A 19,629-nucleotide genomic window follows, 5' to 3' on the forward strand; every position below is an offset into this window, starting at 1 on the left:
ACACGTAGAAAGAAAAAAAAAACACCCCGCAAATGAAAGCAAAGCTCAACGAAGAAAAAAAACAAAATGGCGCAAGCAATTTCAAGGCAAATGAGCTTGTAATGATTGCCAAAGAGATTTTTATGAAAGATTATGATTTCTTTTCTTGTTTTTGCCCGAGTGCTCTGTTGCTTGGCCCCAAAGCTCCTTTTTTGCCCTACCTCTCTCTCTCTATCCTGGGAGCAGCTTTTGGCGCACAAATCGCCATGCCGGGCTCGACGTCGACTTTTGCCATGTTTCACTTGGAATTAATTTGTATAATTTATGTGTTTTTTTTTTCTCTCTCTCGTTGCTGCGAGGGCTGCTGCTGCTGCTGCTAATGCTGGTTGTTGGTGCTAGAAGGTGCTTTGGTTCTAGTGCTCGGCGATGAAGAAGAAAGCTTTCACGCTGGAATGCAGCCAGAGCCACGGGGAATACCGCTGCAGGGTTAATTGAGGGCTAGAGATTTCTTTGAAGTTTTGTTTTGTACTTAAAATGATTTCAGACTGACATAATAAAATTCTTTAATCAAAAATGAATCCAAAACTTTTTTGAAAATTGACGCAATTATTTTTTTTTTAATTATTGCCCAGGATTGCTAACCTTTGAAAAACAAAATCAAAAAATCAAAAAAAAAATAAAGAAAAGTGTTTTTTTGCAAGTTAAGTTTTAGTGACACAAAGTGAAATTAAAGATCATCCAAAAAATTTACCGTGTTTTATGTTTTCAGTGTAGTCCTTATAATACGTACAATTTTGCGGAAGACACCAAATCGATCAAAAAAATCCTTCAAAAGATACAGATTTTTAAATTTTCATTTATCATTTTTGGATGAACAGCTGCCAAATTTGTATCTAAAAATAAGCGTCATATTTGCAAAAATTTTGTAATATTTTTTTGAGCCCAAGGAAACAAATAAATTGATAAATTCATCTCCATCATTCATCACAATTTATTTGTAAACTTTTTTTTTATTTGGAAATTTGCGTCCAACGTGTTGATTGAAATTAAATTCAATGTTAAATTAATATAAACAAGGGTACTTGATATTTTTGGAATGCAAAATTAAGATTGCTGCAAACGAAAACTCATTATACATTGTTTTAAACAATGACAACAATCCGTCTCTGAACGGTAATATCTACTCTAAACTCCTCACTTTTGGGCAAACCGACGCCGTGGCTTGATTCGTCGTTCCTGCTGCCACATCAGAAGAAACATTGTTGTTTTACCGTATACTTTTTTGTTTCCCCGTCACTTTTTTCAGTCTCCCTTCCTGCGGTTTTTTTCCTTCCTTCCTTTAATTTTTTTTCCCACCCGAAAACTGCCCCACGTGAATGAATTATTCCTTGGACTCTGACCGCGGCCATTCCGGGCACGAAAATGAGTGTTTTGTTTTATTTTCCATCCAACACCATCCCCACAACACCACCCTCCCAAGCTAATGCTTTTGATGTTGAGAGATTGAGCCCGTTGGCCAATCACTGCCTCACCTCCCTCCCCTCCTCACCATCGCAGCTTAGGGAAAGCGTTTTTCCACCAAGCGCGACTTTGAAGCTGTGACTACCCTCCCGATTGAAAGTTCCACCGCGCGCGGCAAAAGCTTTTGATGTGTTTGTTTCGTGCCGAGGGAAAAGTCGTTGCCGTTGTTGTTGTTGGTTTTCACCGATGACCACCAACCAGAGAGGTCGGTCGGTGGGGTGGGGAAAAGGGTGGGAAAATTTTCGTTTGAACATTCCTAGTTTTGTTGGAGGAAAAAAAAAATAGTTTCTCGAAAGTTGCACGAGCGAGTAAGCACTGAATGGGGGAAAACAGGTCAGCGATCGTTTCCGATTATCGATAGTATGTTTATTTTTGTTTGAGTAGAAGCTTTTGACAAACCCTTTTTGTAGATGATGGATGGATTAGTTGAAAGTTTTAGTTATTTTTTTGTTAGTAAGAAATCACGAAATAAAAAGTTCAATGAAAAGAACAACTTTTTATACAGGAATCATTACCTAAACATTTTGGGATTTTTGGAAAATGCATTGTCTACCAAGACCGAGCCAAGAAGCTCGGACCAGCACAAATCTTCATATCTTCAAATCTTCAAATCTTCAAATCTTCAAAACTTCAAATCTTCAAATCTTCAAATCTTCAAATCTTCAAATCTTCAAATCTTCAAATCTTCAAATCTTCAAACCCGCATAGAAAAAAACCGTTTGAAAATCATTTGTTAAATATTCAATCAACATTTTACCAAATTGTATAGCCACTATTTGGTAAATCATTTTTTTAATTCCTCACCGTCTCTCAAATAGTGAACTATTCCCCATATATGTTGTTAGCAATATTCACTATTTGATTTTTTCTTCTAGCGACACTTTGTCAAATGCTTCTTGAAAATTCATTTTTGCGTATATATTTTAGGGATTCAACCATTTCTCAAATGGTATTTTTATGGTTTTAAATAATTATTCGAGTGATTTTTCTGGCACATTACAATTTGGGAAATTATTGTAACAGTTCCAAATAACATCATTTTAGGAAGGATTTTTCGGAATATTGAGCAAAAATCTCATTTGTTTTACTTTGGCCAAATAATTTCTTTATTCGATACGTTATATTGGTTCATAAATTATCCTAAAACTTTGCTGTAGCTGTTTATTTCAGAGGGCGCGAGTGCCTAAAGAAGTGACTTATTCAACATAAGGGAAAAAATACAATATGATCTTAGAAAAAGTGTTTTTCTTTATATAATTCTAACATCATAGCTCAATGAGACATCTCATGCAGCACAGGGTTGATCTAGGTTGTAAACTGCCGCTCGAATCTAGTCCATCCCATTTGTAAAAACAACAAGCTGAGAAAAACGTAAGGCAAATGTGTCCCGCCCTTAAGGCTAAGTGTTAGGATTTCACGAAAAAGTGTGACTATCTTAGTTTTCTGGAATGAAGTACTCAATATTATTAGTTTTCTGATAGTTCACATGATTTAGGACTAATATCATTAACTCAAATTTGACAAAATTACATACGGAACAGATTGGCTTCGAGTGGCAGTAAACCTCGTCCAGAATTTTAGTAGCAATCGCAGAAGCCAATCCTCGAACAGCTCCATCTCTGCCATTCTGTGAAAGTTGTCGGTCTGGTGAAATGGGTCCAGGTTTGACATAACCTTCAGCTGCCGATTTTGCTTAAATTGGAGTTCTGCCGATGGGAAGTTGCGCTGTCGTGCTACACCGGCCTGAATACCGTCTTCTACGGTAACACCGCTGCTTCAAAAATCAGGTTCAGGTCCGAAGCGTAACTGAGGGACACACCTGTAAATAAAAACAATCCGCCAAATCTCTAGTTTACACCATGATAAAAATGTTCACTTATCTTTTTTGTCCAATACGTGGCTGGTGATATTCCTCTCTACGTTGAATAAAGTACATTCTTGAGTTATGTTGATCTTATGTTGCTGTTTTCTGAAAATAAATAAAGAAAATTTCAATAATAATAATTATAATCATAATCAACATTGACAGTTAAATTTTTCAGCAAAGCAGAGAAACTAAAATCTCGTATCAAGTTTCAAAAGAGCCATCGTGACCTATTAGGGGAAATATACCCTTTCTCAGCCTATTTCTATTATCGGCCTATCTACACTTTGATCATGAATTCCAGCTTTCATAAATTGTTTTTGGCTGTTCCAAAGCACAGACAATCCAAAGTAACAAATAGCTCAAATAAAAGTGAGCAAGCAACTCTCCATTGTTGATGTATCTAAAAACGTTGATTTAATAGCGGAAAACTTCAAAAGTGAGTGAGAGATGAGAATTAGTCGAACGGCTTGAGGTGATTAAAATGGGTATATTTCCCCTAGTTGATTTTTACTTGAGGGTGAGCATGATGAACTGTTTGACAGAACAAAATAAACATTATTTTTAACAATGTAAATGGGTCAACTCAAAGTGTCAACAAAAAGTCCATCGCAGTCAAATCAATCGGAATTCTTAAACGGAATTCAATTTGGATCGTTTACGAATTCCGTCTCAATCGCAGCAATCGATTCCGTGTACGTACCGGTTGTTGCGTTAGAAACGGAATTCTAGAATTAGAAAAAAAAATATCTTTTTGAATTGCGAAGAATTTACCTGGTCGTCATCCGTACATCTTCTGTTCGTTTAGCCAACAAGACAGCCTGTTGCGGTTCCAGCTCAGATTCCGACAGCACCGTTCCACCGTCATCCCGCTGGCGCCGGATCTTCCGGAAACCAAATCGATCCAGCAACGACGAATTGTTCTCCGCTAAACTCGGTTTCAGCGAACTCGATGCGCCGGAAAAAAATCGTTGGCCGTTCCACAATCAATAACACACACCGATGTATTCTTCCAGGGTAGTCCAGCGGCCACCGTTCTCAACGTCATGACCGTCGCTGCCTTGGACGATTCCGTCTCAAACTCCATCTGAGATTTCTGTGTGTTACCTTGTTGCTGGGGATTTCTTTCCGCTTAATCCGCCTATCCGGTGTCCTTTTCTTGGTCCACGTCCGTTGCGGCCATGGTGGGCATGAAACACTAAATGTAATCAGCGCCGAAAAAGATTGCATCTATCGAAACACGAAACTTTGATTCACCAGCTGTCATCACAGCAAGCGACACAAAACAAAACAAACTGTATTTACACTGCGCGAGAGAATCAAACATAATTTGGTTAAAAATGTCCAAAAATGCACGGTTACAAAAATACCTTTGAACTTTTTTTTGTTTCAAGATTGATATTTTTCCTTTAACTACACTATTTTTCCTCGACGTTTGTTTTGAATAATCTACACGATTATTCAAAACAAACGTTGAGGAAACTCGCGTTGAAATCGGACAGGTACTGAACAGTTTTCTGCTCCAGGTTCCAGTAGCCACAGGGTGTGCTAGGGAATCGCTGCAGGTCAAGCCAGTGCCATTGGGACAAGATGGCGCGGGATGTTCTGGTAAAGAAACGGGTTGTTAGCGACTTCTTATTTTAGGAACCATCGATTATTTACTCTTGTTGAAATCAAATTCTGAACTTGTTCGTGAAATGTTCCTTCGACTCTCGATCGTGCCAATCATCAGATTCGTCTCCTCCACCATGCAAACCGTGCTAAAGGAGATTTTCCGCATCGCGTCGTCTCGTCGATGGTTCTCCTGCATCCAGGCATCCAGGTGATCTTCGGCTTTCAGACGCTTGACCATCGCGAGTAGATTGCCCCACTGATTTCAGTTGAGCTCGAGGTACGATTCGCCTTCATCAGGGCGAGCAGGACGGTGCAGGCACAATTTGAACAGCAGCTGCAGCGTTGTGTTGCGGCAGCGATTCGGTGACGTTGTCGGTTGATCCGAGCATGTGGATAAGGGCATACCGTATTTATGATAGATGCCAGCGGCTTCATATGCTCGTCTTGGCCTTAGTCATCGGCATACCGCGCCAAAGACTTGCCATGTCGTAGGCGGCCTCCTTCAGCTACTTAAACTCTTTCCGCAGCTCCTCCTCGACGTCCTCGCATTTCCGTCCGTACCCTCGCCCGATTTCCATCAAACGTAAGGATCATGTTCTGGCCGGATGGTCCCAGCTTCTGACTGCCCAAGCATCCCTTTTGATCTGACGAGAAGGAGATTGCTCCAAGTCACGGCGCTTATCCGATTTCCTCGGAGGACACTCGCCCGATTCTGGCTGTTCCTGTTTGATTCGAACGGGATTTCGCTGCCTCGCCGGAAGATTCTGGTCGCGATCTACGCGGTAGACACTTCGGTTGCAAAACACACAACAAACAAAACACTCTGACGTTTGTCGATGAAAACAAGTCAAACAGTCAGCGCACCTTTCACTGTACTTCTGGTAATAAAATGAAAATGTTTAGTTTATGGCAGAATTGTTTTAAAAATTACTGATTTTATTTTTCAAGTTTATAATAATATTGTTTTCATTAGTTTCAATAGTTGAACTTGTGAAAATTAAAAAAAAAAATTATGTTTCAATAAAATTCCTATCATACCGGTATTAGGTTAACATACCGTTACCCTTTTTCGGCATGGTGCTGCCATCTATGTTTTGAAATATGTTTCACAAAAGTGCCTTCAGAAGCGGTGTACGCACTTCGGAAGAAACCGAGGTCGTGTTACGCTTCATACAATTTTCTTAAAATTTGTATGGAAATTTTGTTACGAGAGGGGGGGGGGGGGGTCTAAAAATCCGATTTTTTTGCCTTACGTAGTCAAAGAACGCTCCCTTATAGTTAAAGCAAACATTATGACAATAAAAAATCTGGTCTATAGAAAATGGCAAATTTTATGTAAGTTCATACCTTTTTGTTGTTATTTTTTTAATCTAAATTAACTCTTGAAATCCAAAATAATGTCAGTTACGATAAATTTCTTTTCATATAAAATATGAAAAAAAGGAGATCATTTGATGAATAGTATCTTTATAGTTTGATATCCTTGAAATTTTGAAAAAAATCTACAACTATTAAAAAGATTTTAAAAACGTATCCAAAATGGTAAACATTTGTGAAAATGTTTTAGGAAGAATGATTTGACAAATAATGATTATTTTCAAAATATTTATTTAATAATTCTATATGGTCACTAAATCATCCTCGTTCATCCGGGAATCTTCAAATCTTCAAATCTTCAAATCTTCAAATCTTCAAATCTTCAAATCTTCAAATCTTCAAATCTTCAAATCTTCAAATCTTCAAATTTTCAAATCTTCAAATCTTCAAATCTTCAAATATTCAAATCTTCAAATCTTGAAATCTTCAAATCTTCAAATCTTCAAATCTTCAAATCTTCAAATCTTTAAATCTTCAAATCTTCAAATCTTCAAATCTTCAAATCTTCAAATCTTCAAATCTTTAAATCTTCAAATCTTCAAATCTTCAAATCTTCAAATCTTCAAATCTTCAAATCTTCACATCTTCACATCTTCACATCTTCAAATCTTTGAATCTTAATATTTGCATTCCCCAAACTTACAAGTTTATCATTTCTTTACTATTTTTTCTATTTAAATCTTTTCATCTTCAAACACTCAATTCTTTCTAATTGACTCTTCGATTCTTTCTAATTCTAAAAATCAAATGTTTTAGTTAAACAACAACTGTGGTACCGCCCTAACATTATACCACCTTGGGTTTGACAATCTAGTTCGTGCAACCTAATGACATATGAATCTTGGAGCTAAACATCAGAGTAGGGCAGTTGTTGTGGAGTGTGCGTGCGGATAAGACGTGCGGCCGGGAGTGACCGAGGAGTGCGAAGTGGTTCCTGGATAGACCCTCAATTGGGTTACCACAAATTGGCGACGAGGATGGGATCGCGCTGCTTCGGTAAGACCATTCTGATTTTGGTTGGCCTTGAAGAGTCGCACGATAGCGGAGCTCTACTGGAGTGGAACAAACCCGAGTTAGCCAAAAAGGCAACACAAGAAAGCAAGAGGTAGAAAATGAAGGAAAAAGTATCTTTTTCAAAGTTCTCTTTTGACAGAGTATTATTTTCAAGATGTGCTTGTGCTGTTTGTTTACCACAAATGTGTGCACGCTGACTGGGAAACCCTCAACTGTTGAGTAACGGGATTGTAGTTAAGATGCATTCTTGGTGGATGATAGAGTAGTGCATGTATAGAGCATTCTACGTGCGTATGTATTGCGTGTACGTACACGATAATAAAGTGAGGTTAAATTTTGTCAGCCAGCAAAACCAAATGGTGCGCTAGTGTGCGTACGCGAAACGTCATAAAGCTCTATTGCGTGTACGTACACGGAAAAGGTTGGTGTTACGATTTACAACTACCAGCAAAACGCGCAAAGGGCTTGGTAGTGTTTGGGGGATCGGGCTTAGATAACTTAATATTTTGTTTATACGATTGAACTTCCACCAGCAATTTTTACTTTGGCAGAAGAACAAAACAACAACAAATACTCGATCAGTGTTAGGTTTTACAGACTGACGTCATAAGTAAACACGCACACACTTTAAGACCGAGTCGAGGTAAAACCGACCTGACACTGCGCATTTAGTAAAGAGGTGTGGAGAATAGTTCGAGGTTGATCGGCTCAATTTATCGCGGGGGTCTAGTTTGAATCTCCGGAGACAAAACCTTGACCAGAGGAATTTCGATACACAAATAAATATGCCCACTGACAAATTGAGGCACGTGTATCATCAATTTTGGATTACGATGTTCCTGTATGAGCTTTTGAGATATTAGGTTTTACGCCGACTCAATTTGAAGGTTAGAAGGGAGTTTACATGGACTTAGCACAGTTCGATGCGATCATCGATTTTGTTCGGGGAAATTCGTCGACAATCGACAAGACCATGTAAACAGTGCACACGAGCTGTCAAATGACGTTACGGGGTAAAACCTAATAGATCACATTTAGAATAAAAAGGGAGGCCTTTTTGACAGCGCAAGTGATGAGAGGGAACGAAAGAAAGGGTAAGCAGACCAAGAGTTAGGTGACACACCTAAGACTTCGAGTCAGATGGAAAGAAGGGAAGACGCAGAGTCGGATCCCAATGCTCTGAGCCAGATGGAAAGAAACGGGAAGACCAAGAGTCCGACCCGAGGCTTCGAGCCAGTTGAAAAGACGGGAAGACCACGGGTCTGACCGGAGGCTTCGAGCCAGTTGAAAGAAACGGGAAGACCAAGAGTCCGACCCGAGGCTTCGAGCCAGTTGAAAGAAACGGGAATACCAAGAGTCCGACCCGAGGCTTCGAGCCAGTTGAAAAGAAACGGGAAGACCACGAGTCTGACCCGTGGCTTCGAGCCAGTTGAAAGAAACGGGAAGACCACGAGTCTGAACCGAGGCTTCGAGCCAGATGGAAAAGACGGAAGACCATGAGTCAGAACACTAGGCTTCGAGCCAGAAAAGAAGATAAACAAAATTCGATCGCAACAGTTTTAAACAATTTTAAAGCAACAGTTATTTCTACAAATACGTCAAGGCACCAGAAGTACAACTTTTTGCCCAGTGGCTGTGAAATTAACCATGACTTCTAAAGTTCAACTCCTTGTTACAGGCTCACATTTCTCTTTTCAATTTTGCGATGGCAACCAAAAGAAAGTTGTTTTCAAGAAGAAACTAAAAAAAACTATTGCGTAAATTATTTTGTTATTTGTAACTTTTGTTGATATACTCGCCTTAAGCACCTAAAAACTCTATTCCCAACTTTGAATTTATCAGCTTTTTAAAGGTTGTCTACATCTCAGATTAGGATGGTAGCTTTACACAAGTAATGCTTAAACAACGAAACAAAAGAAAAACATGTACAAATCAAGAGCCTGAACAGACCATATCCAAGCAGGCTTCGAGCCAGATATGACAGAATCAGAAAGAAAGGACTGTAAAGAAAGAAGGTCCAAGGCTACGAGCCAGAAAAAAAAGGAAAAAAAAAAACTATCAGGCAAGTCGGGCTCATTCATGTCTACAAGATGCCTCATGGACAAAGTCAAATTAGCCAAAAGTGATTCGTTTCTGATAGATGTCCAGATGGAGTCTCGATAAAATGTCTAATGTAGTCAACATTTTGACTGGGCACGACTCAGTAATGGCAGGATCAGGAGGTTTCGAGCCAGGACGGATAAAGTCAGAAAGGCTACAAGCCACGAAAGACAAAACCGAAAGGCCTCAAGCCACAATAATATAGAGCACGGAAGTCAAACAGACGCTGAACCTAAAAATGAGAACCTAATATGAGAAAGAAGTAATGCCCTCGAGTTTGAATGGCGAATAAACAAGTGTTAAACAAAAAGAAAGAAAAAAAAAATAGAACGGATATAAGCCAGAAAGAAAAGGGTCAACAATAATTTGTTGCTAGTTAGATAGGTCCAGAGCCAGAGGCTAGATAAATCAAGATTGTTGAAAGCCGAAGAATAGGTGGAACCAGATCTTTAAGTAGATAAGCCTGATCTACAATGGCAAATCGCAGAATCTTACGTCCGTCACACTTGCCCCTGTTTATATTGTTACTTCGATGTCAGACAGGGATCGCAGCAAACGATGGTCGATACTCGACTGACATCTGGAAGTTGATGGTTGTTTTCGCAAAAGTTTGCATAAGTTTGATTGTAGATGAGGCTAAGAGCCAGAAATATTTTCCATTAGTTGTGACTGGTTTGAATATTCATGCACCTGGAATTTATAGGGTTTTGATTGGTGTTGGAGCAAAAATTGCATTATTTAAACAAGATGTTTACTGCCCACCATTGAAAAAACGGCTAATATCCACTTTTGGCGAAATGGAGATATTAGCACCAGGTTGTAGAGGATGTTCCAACGCATCTTCTGGAGAGCTTGAATTTCACTAAAAAAGTGTTTAGTTTTTGCTGCCGATGCGAAAAACCAAACGGCTAATATCCCAATCCCCTTTGAAATTGCCGTGGCGAAGATTTGGTGACAAACACAAAAACGCGTTTTTCTCGGAATACTTGATTTGGCATAATAGCCGAATTTTCAATTATGGGCAGTTTAACAATCATGAAAAAAATCAACCTGAAATAAAAGATAAGAAGAAGTTTAGATCTGCAAGTCATGAAAAAAACCAACCACTTATTCGAAGCAAATCTCACTATAGTACAAGTTCACAAGTAAAGAAAGAATCGGATTTGCAGCCTGTTGACAACGCCATATTTGTTAACCTAAAAAAAAAAACAAAATAGAAAGGCATCGCTAATTTGCCTCAGGATCAGTTGTTTAGCGTTTAGATTCAGAATTCAATGGTCGTTTTTCTAAACGAAGGCTGTTTTGTGTATATTAGGTGACGAATATATTTTGTAAAGACAACAATAACATAAAGCAGAGGTATATGTTAATTAGTATTTCGTTGTAGTTGATATACAAGCAAATCCGAAAGAGAAGAAAAAAGAAGATCACAAAAGTCAGTCATTGAGGTGTCAAAAGAGAGAAATAAATAATTTGACTGGAGTTCTGTTACAGTTGTAATAGAAATATTCATTGATTTTTATGTTTTTACAAAATACACTCTAGTACCCAGAATAATTAAAAAAATAATTAAAAGAAAAGATTCAACTAAAAGATCGTTCAAACACGAACTTAAAATAATTAGGTTAACTAAAGATAACTCACTCTAAACTGTTAAGCATAATTACCACAAAAAAAGTGAAATTGTCTGGTTTCTCACAATAATTGATTTTTTTTTAATTTCGGGGCAAGAGTAATACTTAACTAGTCATAAAAAAAGGAAGATGAAAAAGTTAGCACACACGAAACACATATGATTGAGGTTATCTAATGTATGAGCGATTTCAAACTAGATGGAAACTTATATATATATAAACTTGTATATCTGGTTGTGTAGAACCGAAAAGACGATTTGAGAATTATCTAATATAAAGGTCTGATATGTGAGATTGCATGCTTCAAAAGAGCTAGCCAACTAATGGAAGAATTTTATGTAAAAATATGCCTACTAAAACATCTATATTAAGAAAAGAGAACTAAGCGAAAATTTAAATTTAGATTTCAACAATTTAGTACCACTATGAGTAATTTTTATGAAGGTGAGGTACCCAAAAAATAAAAAAAAAGTCAAAAAAAAAAGAAAAGGTGAAGCCGAATCAAACTAAATGTTTTGCAGGTTGTCTATATTATAGTTTGATAGGAGTTCAGTTCAACCAAAAAGCTTATATATCCAGTAGCTAAAAGTATAGTATCATTTTGAATCAATAACGGCAAAGAAAGCTGTGTCTGAAAATCAACTAGTCCAATTAAATTTATAAGAAAGTTTAGTGATTCACAATCTGTAGACAAAACGAGATGTGGTACCGCCCTAACATTATACCACCTTGGGTTTGACAATCTAGTTCGTGCAACCTAATGACATATGAATCTTGGAGCTAAACATCAGAGTAGGGCAGTTGTTGTGGAGTGTGCGTGCGGATAAGACGTGCGGCCGGGAGTGACCGAGGAGTGCGAAGTGGTTCCTGGATAGACCCTCAATTGGGTTACCACAACAACTATAAAAAATTCTGGATAGTGGTTAAATCTGGGGAATATTAATGGAAAACCAAGCAAAAGAACCTTTTGGTTGATTATGAAAATCAATCAGCATCTCTCGATCATGCTTAAGCATTGGCTTATTCTAGCGAAAGTGAGATTCTTCCAAATTCTTGGAACCACCGTATCAAGGTGGCTAACGATAAAATTGTCGAGGTTCGATAACGATAACGATAGTTCTATTGTTATCGTCAGGACGATAACGATAATCTATCGTTATCGTTCTTGCGATAATTGTATCGGCGATAATTTTATCGACGATAACGGACAATAACTTATATTAAATATATTTCTAAAAAAAATGACTATAACCAACCAAATCATGTTGAATTTTCAAGATTCCTCTTAGCAAATATTTTTATGATAAGGCTTCATCCATAAAGTACGTCACGCTAAAATCAGCCAAAATTCAGACCCCCACCCCCCCCCCCCCCCCCCTAGAGCGTGACATACTTTATGGATGACGCCTAATATGGAAAGTTTCAAAGTATAAATACTTTAAAAAATCACAACATACCTTTTCTTAAATTACTATTTTTTCTAATTTGCAATGGATAATTCTCCGCCAACTCACACAGCAGTTGCCCCGACCCCTCTTCGATTTGCGTGAAACTTTGTCCTAAGGGGTAACTTTTGTCCCTGATCACGAATCCGAGGTCCGTTTTTTTGATATCTCGTGACGGAGGGGCGATACGACCCCTTCCATTTTTGAACATGCGAAAAAAGAGGTGTTTTTCAATAATTTGCAGCCTGAAACGGTGATGAGATAGAAATTTGGTGTCAAAGGGACTTTTATATAAAATTATACGCCCAATTTGATGGCGTACTCAGAAATCCGAAAAAACGTATTTTTCATAAAAAAAACACTAAAAACGTTTTGAAAATTCTCCCATTTTCCGTTACTCGACAGTAAAAAAATTTGGAACATGTCATTTTATGGGAAATTTAATGTACTTTTCGAATCTACATTGACCCAGAAGGGTCATTTTTTCATTTAGAACAAAATTTTTCATTTTAAAATTCCGTGTTTTTTCTAACTTTGCAGAGTTATTTTTTAAGAGTGTAACAATGTTCTACAAAGTTGTAGAGCAGACAATTACAAAAATTTTGATACACAGACATAAGGGATTTGCTCATTAACATCACGAGTTATCGCGATTTTACGAAAAAAAAGTTTGGTAATTTTTTATACTCATTTTTAGTCACAAAAACTTAATTTGCAAAAAAAACTATTTTATTTTTTTTAGGTATGTTTCCAGAAAGAGCTCTCAATGTTTGACCGAGTTATGAATTTTTGAATCAATACTTTTTCTAAACATTCAAATATTTCGCTAAAAATTTTCAACTTCATTTTTCAATGTAAAATCTGATTTGCAATCAAAAAGTACTTTAGTGAAATTTGGAAAAAGTTTTCAAGTAATAGCCATTTTATAGTAAGTTTTTTGAAAAAAGTCGCAATCATTAATTTTTCAAATTAGTGCCCATGTTTGCCCACTTTTGAAAACATATTTTTAAAAAGTTGAGAAAATTCTCTATTTTTTTTTTCTTTTTTTGAACTTTGTTGCTACGATCCGTAGTTGCTAAGATTTTGTCATGCAAAGATTAATAAACAGGAAAATTGATGTTTTCTAAGACTCACCCTAACAACCCACCTAATGTGGTTTTCTCAGCAACTAATTTATAAAAAGTTGGCATTTGATGTCCCTTAAAACAACAATAATAAAACAAAAAGTGAAATTAAAAAACACATTTTTTTCTATTATTTCAGTGTTATCCTTATCCATGCGTACAAATTTACCGAAGACAGCTGCCAAATTTGTATGGAAAATTATATGGACAAACTAATGATGCAAAATGGCTTCTGTGGGCATACCGAAGGCACCAAAAAAGTTTCAGCTGGTTTAAAAAATACAAATAAAAACGAATAACTGAAATCTCAGAGAATTGTGCTCTGCTAAAATTTAACAGGCATCCTTATGCTAAACTTTGAGTAGTTTTTTTTATGTATACCTACTTTAAACCAGAATAAAAAATCAAAGATGTTGCGAGTTTGAATAATTGAGCATGACTCAACATTTTTCAATGATAAAATATGACTTTTTAAAGGCAGCATCTGCTGAGTTTCTTGCAAATAATAAAAAGTATGTAAATAACACTTAATCAAGACTTTTCTACGGAAAAAGCAAGTACGTAGAAAAGAATGAGCTAACCTACATAATAGATGTACGTAACCAAAAAAATCAAACAAAAATTTCCCACTTCCTTCCTCAACATCACCAGTTTTTTTCCCCCCACGTCAGTCAAGACAAATCCTCTAACGAATGGGTGGCATAAATCTTCCCCTCCACTCGCGGGGTTGGGGCGCTTTTCTTGCTGTGTGGGTCTTAATGAATTAAACAATGATTTTCTCTGTAAACAACACTTTTGCGCAGCATACCGGAACCGAAAAGTAAGAAAAAAAAATCCCTTCTAAAAAACCCTAAGATGTTGACGGTGGAAACGAGGGTGGGGGTGACTTGGACCATCGCTGGATAAGAAATAAAAAATCTGCACCCACAGCACAAAGCGGCCCCCGCCGACGACGGGAGTCAAGTAATCTCTCTTTGAAAATCTCGTGGAAAAGTGGGAAAATAAAACAAACGGTACCACCATCACCACCAGGAAAGAAAAAACTGCAAAAAAAGATGGAAAACTCGAGACGGAAACAGAATGGATGCTGTAATGAGTGTTTTCCCGGTAGAGGGTGAAGAGACGGGGAGAGGGATTGCTTTGAAGAAGGGGGGAAAAAAAGCGAGTCGTTTTTTAGAGGGTTCTTTTCCTTCCAAATGAATTATCAAACAGTAAAGTAAGAAAGCCTTGACTGCGTGACAAAGAGGCAGAACGAAGAAAATTACCACCTCGTGAAGATGGCACGGTGTGGCAGGGTTGCATGATTTTAACATTATAACACAAGTTGGTTAAAAAGTAATAAAAAATCTGATAAAAAAATATACTGAAAAGCATCGACAATGAAAAAGGAACAAGGAACAAGGAACAAGGAACAAGGAACAAGGAACAAGGAACAAGGAACAAGGAACAAGGAACAAGGAACAAGGAACAAGGAACAAGGAACAAGGAACAAGGAACAAGGAACAAGGAACAAGGAACAAGGAACAAGGAACAAGGAACAAGGAACAAGGAACAAGGAACAAGGAACAAGGAACAAGGAACAAGGAACAAGGAACAAGGAACAAGGAACAAGGAACAAGGAACAAGGAACAAGGAACAAGGAACAAGGAACAAGGAACAAGGAACAAGGAACAAGGAACAAGGAACAAGGAACAAGGAACAAGGAACAAGGAACATGGAACAAGGAACAAGGAACAAGGAACAAGGAACAAGGAACAAGGAACAAGGAACAAGGAACAAGGAACAAGGAACAAGGAACAAGGAACAAGGAACAAGGAACAAGGAACAAGGAACAAGGAACAAGGAACAAGGAACAAGGAACAAGGAACAAGGAACAAGGAACAAGGAACAAGGAACAAGGAACAAGGAACAAGGAACAAGGAACAATGAACAAGGAACAAGGAACAAGGAACAAGGAACAAGGAACAAGGAACAAGGAACAAGGAACAAGGAACAAGGAACAAGGAACAAGGAACAAGGAACAAGGAACAAGGAACAAGGAACAAGGAACAAGGAACAAGGAACAAGGAACAATGAACAAGGAACAAGGAACAAGGAACAAGGAACAAGGAACAAGCAACAAGGAACAAGGAACAAGGAACAAGGAACAAGAAAAAACCAGGAAAAAAATAACATAAAATAAATTATATAAAAAATGAAACAAAGCTTCGCCGTACATCACAAAATGAAAGCCAACAAATGAGAAAAGCAGAAAAACTTTCCCTCAGGATTGCAAAGGACACCGTGACAGATGGAAAGTAGGAATGCCCAGGAAAAAATGTTTAAATGCATGTAATTATGGCGTTAAAGTGTCCCCACCATGATGATTATGGTGCTGGTAAACGGTTTAGAGTGGGGCAGAAAAAAAAGCTCAGTGCAAAAGCAGTTTGCTCAGTAAAATACAAGACTGGGCCTTTCTTCAAGTGCTTCTTGCCTTACATTCGAGATTGAAAGAGGGTTATAATGTAGAGTGGCAAAGAAATGTCAAAGTTGCATGTTTATGTCGTCTGAAATAAAATTTTAAATGAATTTCAGTCTAAGATTTGTAAAATGATTCTGTGGTTTAGATAACATTTGAGGAAAAAAAAACAATGCTTCTGAACGTCGTTCTTTTCAATCCCAGATCAACAGTAAGTAATTAACTGCTTTCAAACGAGGTTCCCCGCAAGCTGTTCGCTGGCAACACAACCTTCGGTATCGTAGATCCTACACCATTGCGTACCTTTGTCAACATTTCCCACAGACCCACACGAGCAAACCTACTCCTACCGTTCAACGCCACAAACGCGCGTCCTTTTGCGTTACCGCAAAACATTAAAATGCTTTTCATGTTTACACACACACACATCGTCGTCCCCGGAAAATTCGCCTTCTTCCCCCAGCTGCCTCGCCGCACACAAACAGTTTCGGCCGTGTCGTGTGGAAAATTCCGCCCTCCCACCAAAAAAAAAAAAAAAAACCTCCCCGTGTGTGTAATCACCAGCACGACACCAAACTGTCTTTGCCTTGAACTTTCCAACAATAGTGCCCCAGCTGGAGCGGAAGAAATAGTTTTCCCACTCGACCTAGCGCTGCTCGGTTTAAGTTTTGCGCTTTCAAAAACTTGAGGGGAAAAACTCTCCTTTTTCATAAACAACTAAACTGCTGGAGATAAGCTGCGAGCTGGGGAGGGGTGGAGGTACAAGTGGAATGGCTAAAGAAGTGGATTTTTTTACTCTGAAAAGCCAGTTTTTTTGCTGAAGAGAGAAATTTATACAGTACGTTGATATTTATCTTCATCTTTGCCCCTAAATTATTCAGAGTTCATTAAATTGAACGATTTTCAATCCTCCATCATATGTTTGAAATAGTTAATATATTGTTACTTAAAAATTCGATTTTTAAAAGTTTTTTAAGAGCAATTCTCTACGAAATTGTTTTTTTATTTTCATTTTTTTATTTTCATTTATGTATTTTTCATTCCGCCTGAAGCTTATTGGTGCCTTATGATTTTCCATACAAATTAAAAATAAATTCAAAAATCTGTATCTTTTGAAGGAATTTTTGTATCGATTTGGTGTCTTCTTGGGACATCAAATGCCAACATTTCTGAAATGTCCAGAATGGGCAAAAAATCTTTGACCGAGTTATACATATTTGAATCAATACAGATAAAACATGAAATAATAGTCACATCCATCTTTCAACATATTTTTTCGATGTAAAATCAAATTTGTAATCAAAAAGTCTTCCAGTGAAATTTTGATAAAGTTCACCGTTTTCAAGTTATAGCCATTTTTATGTAAGTTTTTTTTTAAATAGTCTCAATTTTTTTTTAATTAGTGCTCATGTTTGCCCCCCATTGAATAAAATATTTTTGAAAAGCTGGGAAAATTCACCACATTTTGCTTTTTAGAACTTTGTCAACTAACATTTTGTGATTAATACTACCTTTTCCATAGAAAAATCAATCGAATAACCAAAAAGAAGTATAACTGTAAAAATTATATCAAAAGTGAGAAAATATACCAAAAACAGAAAGCTGTTTTGTTTTCTGTGTGAGCTTTGGTTTACTTGATTATTTCAACGAAGTTGACTTTATAGCTGTCGGCCACCATTGCTAGTACCAACCACTAGTGTCTTCCTTTTATCTAAAAGGACCTCGCCGCCCTGGGCTCCTAAGTGTATGAAAGTATGGCACGAAGCGACGGCGCCGAATACCCATATTAACACAAAGAATTTTAGAGCGCCCATCCGCGTGATTCGAACCGGCGAATCAATGTATTTCAATGTTTACAATTTCACACAAAAGTAATGATTAGTTCTGATTTGCCTACTCTTCCTGGTAATGGTGTGTTGTCACTTTTTGCTGATGACACTGCCGTTATTTATAAGGGTAAAATAACCAGATATTTAGTCGGCCGTCTTCAGAAGGGTCTTGACGTTCTTTCCGAATACTTTGGCGACTGGAAAATTCGCATAAATGCAGCCAAAACTCAAACCATCATTTTTCCACTTTCCAAATCGGCCCGATTTGTCCCAAAGGATGATGTTTTGATTAAAATGAATGATGTTTCGATACCCTGGTCAAAGGAAGTTGTCTATTTAGGTCTCATACTTGACTCGAAACTATTGTTTCGGCAGCATGTAGATAAAATATTGAACAAGTGCAGCATTCTCATCAGGTGTTTGTATCCTTTAATTAACAGAAAATCAAAGCTATCTTTGAAAAATAAGCTAGCAGTTTACAAACAAATAATTTACCCCGTTATTGAGTATGCAGTACCTGTTTGGGAGTGTTGCGCTAGAACTCATAAATTGAAGCTCCAGCGTGTCCAAAACAAGGTACTCAAAATGGTTTTGAATGTTCCTGGCTGGACAAGATCTAGTGAGGTTCATGAATTAGCAGAAGTAAAAATGTTGGATCAGAAAATTCAAGAAAAATGTTTGAAATTCAGGGAAAAATGTGCTATATCTGAATACCCCTTGATTCAAGGATTGGTTTAGTTTATTGTAAGTTTAAGTTAGTTTTAGGTTAGGTTATGTTTTCTTAACATTTTTTTTTTCCTCATTGTACCTAGTGTTACAAAAATGATAAATCATATACTTTTAAAGTTAAGAAAATGAACAGTGTTTAAATCACGAAAAGCAAACTAAAGCTGAAGAGCCACAGCTGACCACTTATTATGTAAACCAAATGTAATTATTATAAGAAAGATTTAATAAAGTATATTTAATTCAAAAAAAAAAAAAAAATAATGATTAGTTTTTGTATGCAAATAATCATATCATTGATTGGAATTGATTAAAACGTTAAAAGTTAATTTTTTATATACTAGTTTAGCCATGTATTGAATAAACTACTCTTGAGATGTATCAGATTTAAAATTATTTCAAACATAATAATTATTTTCCAGCAGGTTTGTAATCAAATCCATAGACCACTGTTATGATATTTAAACTAAACAAGCATGACAATATTCATTGTTATAAATTTACCAAATAGACTTAGCCGCTGCCCGCTTTGTAAACGGATGATCATGGGTTCGACTCCCATCTGCTCCAACCTTCCATCGGATGGGGAAATAAAACGTCGGTCCCGGCCTCAGTTGTTGTTAGGTCATTAAGTCATTTCAAGTGTAAGAGTCGTCTCCACACTATAAGTACAAACAACACACCAAACCAAACCTACTCCGGTGGCATCGTTGGCGGCGGTTGGACTCGCAATCCAAAGGTCGTCAGTTCGGACTCCTAGGTTCGAGCAGAAACCTGCAATAGAGACCACAAAAGACCTGGGGGTCGTGAATGTGCATGGTTTGATTTTCAATTACCAAATATTAATGATAAATACACTTTGAAAGACTCTAACAATTATCGGAATACCTGTAACAAACATTTGAAGTCGGTTCTGGATTTGTTCATCATGAACATGAACTAAT

The 19,629-nt window shown here is 37.3% G+C and overlaps 2 protein-coding genes across 7 annotated transcripts in view; both read right to left on the reverse strand.

Annotated features, from left to right (window-relative positions):
- LOC120432165 (hemicentin-2) overlaps nucleotides 1-19,629 on the reverse strand; it is a 786,150-nt gene that overhangs the window by 748,995 nt on the left and 17,526 nt on the right. The window lies entirely within an intron of this gene.
- Nucleotides 4,139-5,817, reverse strand: LOC128093480 (uncharacterized). 6 transcript variants are annotated; one of them, XM_052710376.1, is made up of 3 exons: nucleotides 5,027-5,817; nucleotides 4,876-4,969; nucleotides 4,139-4,670 (listed from the first exon to the last, which is right to left on the reverse strand). In XM_052710376.1, the coding sequence occupies exons 1-3, from the start codon at nucleotides 5,214-5,216 to the stop codon at nucleotides 4,631-4,633; spliced, it is 324 nt and encodes a 107-aa protein (XP_052566336.1). In that variant the 5' UTR covers nucleotides 5,217-5,817; the 3' UTR covers nucleotides 4,139-4,630. The 6 variants fall into 6 exon arrangements, with proteins under 6 accessions (XP_052566336.1, XP_052566337.1, XP_052566335.1 ...); XM_052710377.1 differs by having other exon boundaries at nucleotides 4,139-4,594; nucleotides 4,871-4,969; XM_052710375.1 differs by having other exon boundaries at nucleotides 4,139-4,624; nucleotides 4,871-4,969.

Source organism: Culex pipiens, chromosome 3 (genome assembly GCF_016801865.2).
Source record: "Culex pipiens pallens isolate TS chromosome 3, TS_CPP_V2, whole genome shotgun sequence".
Classification (NCBI taxonomy): Eukaryota; Metazoa; Arthropoda; class Insecta; order Diptera; family Culicidae; genus Culex; species Culex pipiens.

Excerpts from the sequence above, each read along its gene's own strand:
- LOC128093480 (XM_052710375.1), bottom strand. The coding sequence starts at position 5,216 with ATGGTCAAGCGTCTGAAAGCCGAAGATCACCTGGATGCCTGGATGCAG. Across the intron at positions 4,970-5,026 it reads AGAATTTGATTTCAACAAGA|AACATCCCGCGCCATCTTGT; the intron begins GTAAATAATCGA and ends TTTCTTTACCAG. Across the intron at positions 4,625-4,870 it reads CTGGAGCAGAAAACTGTTCA|CTGGTGAATCAAAGTTTCGT; the intron begins GTACCTGTCCGA and ends CTGTGATGACAG.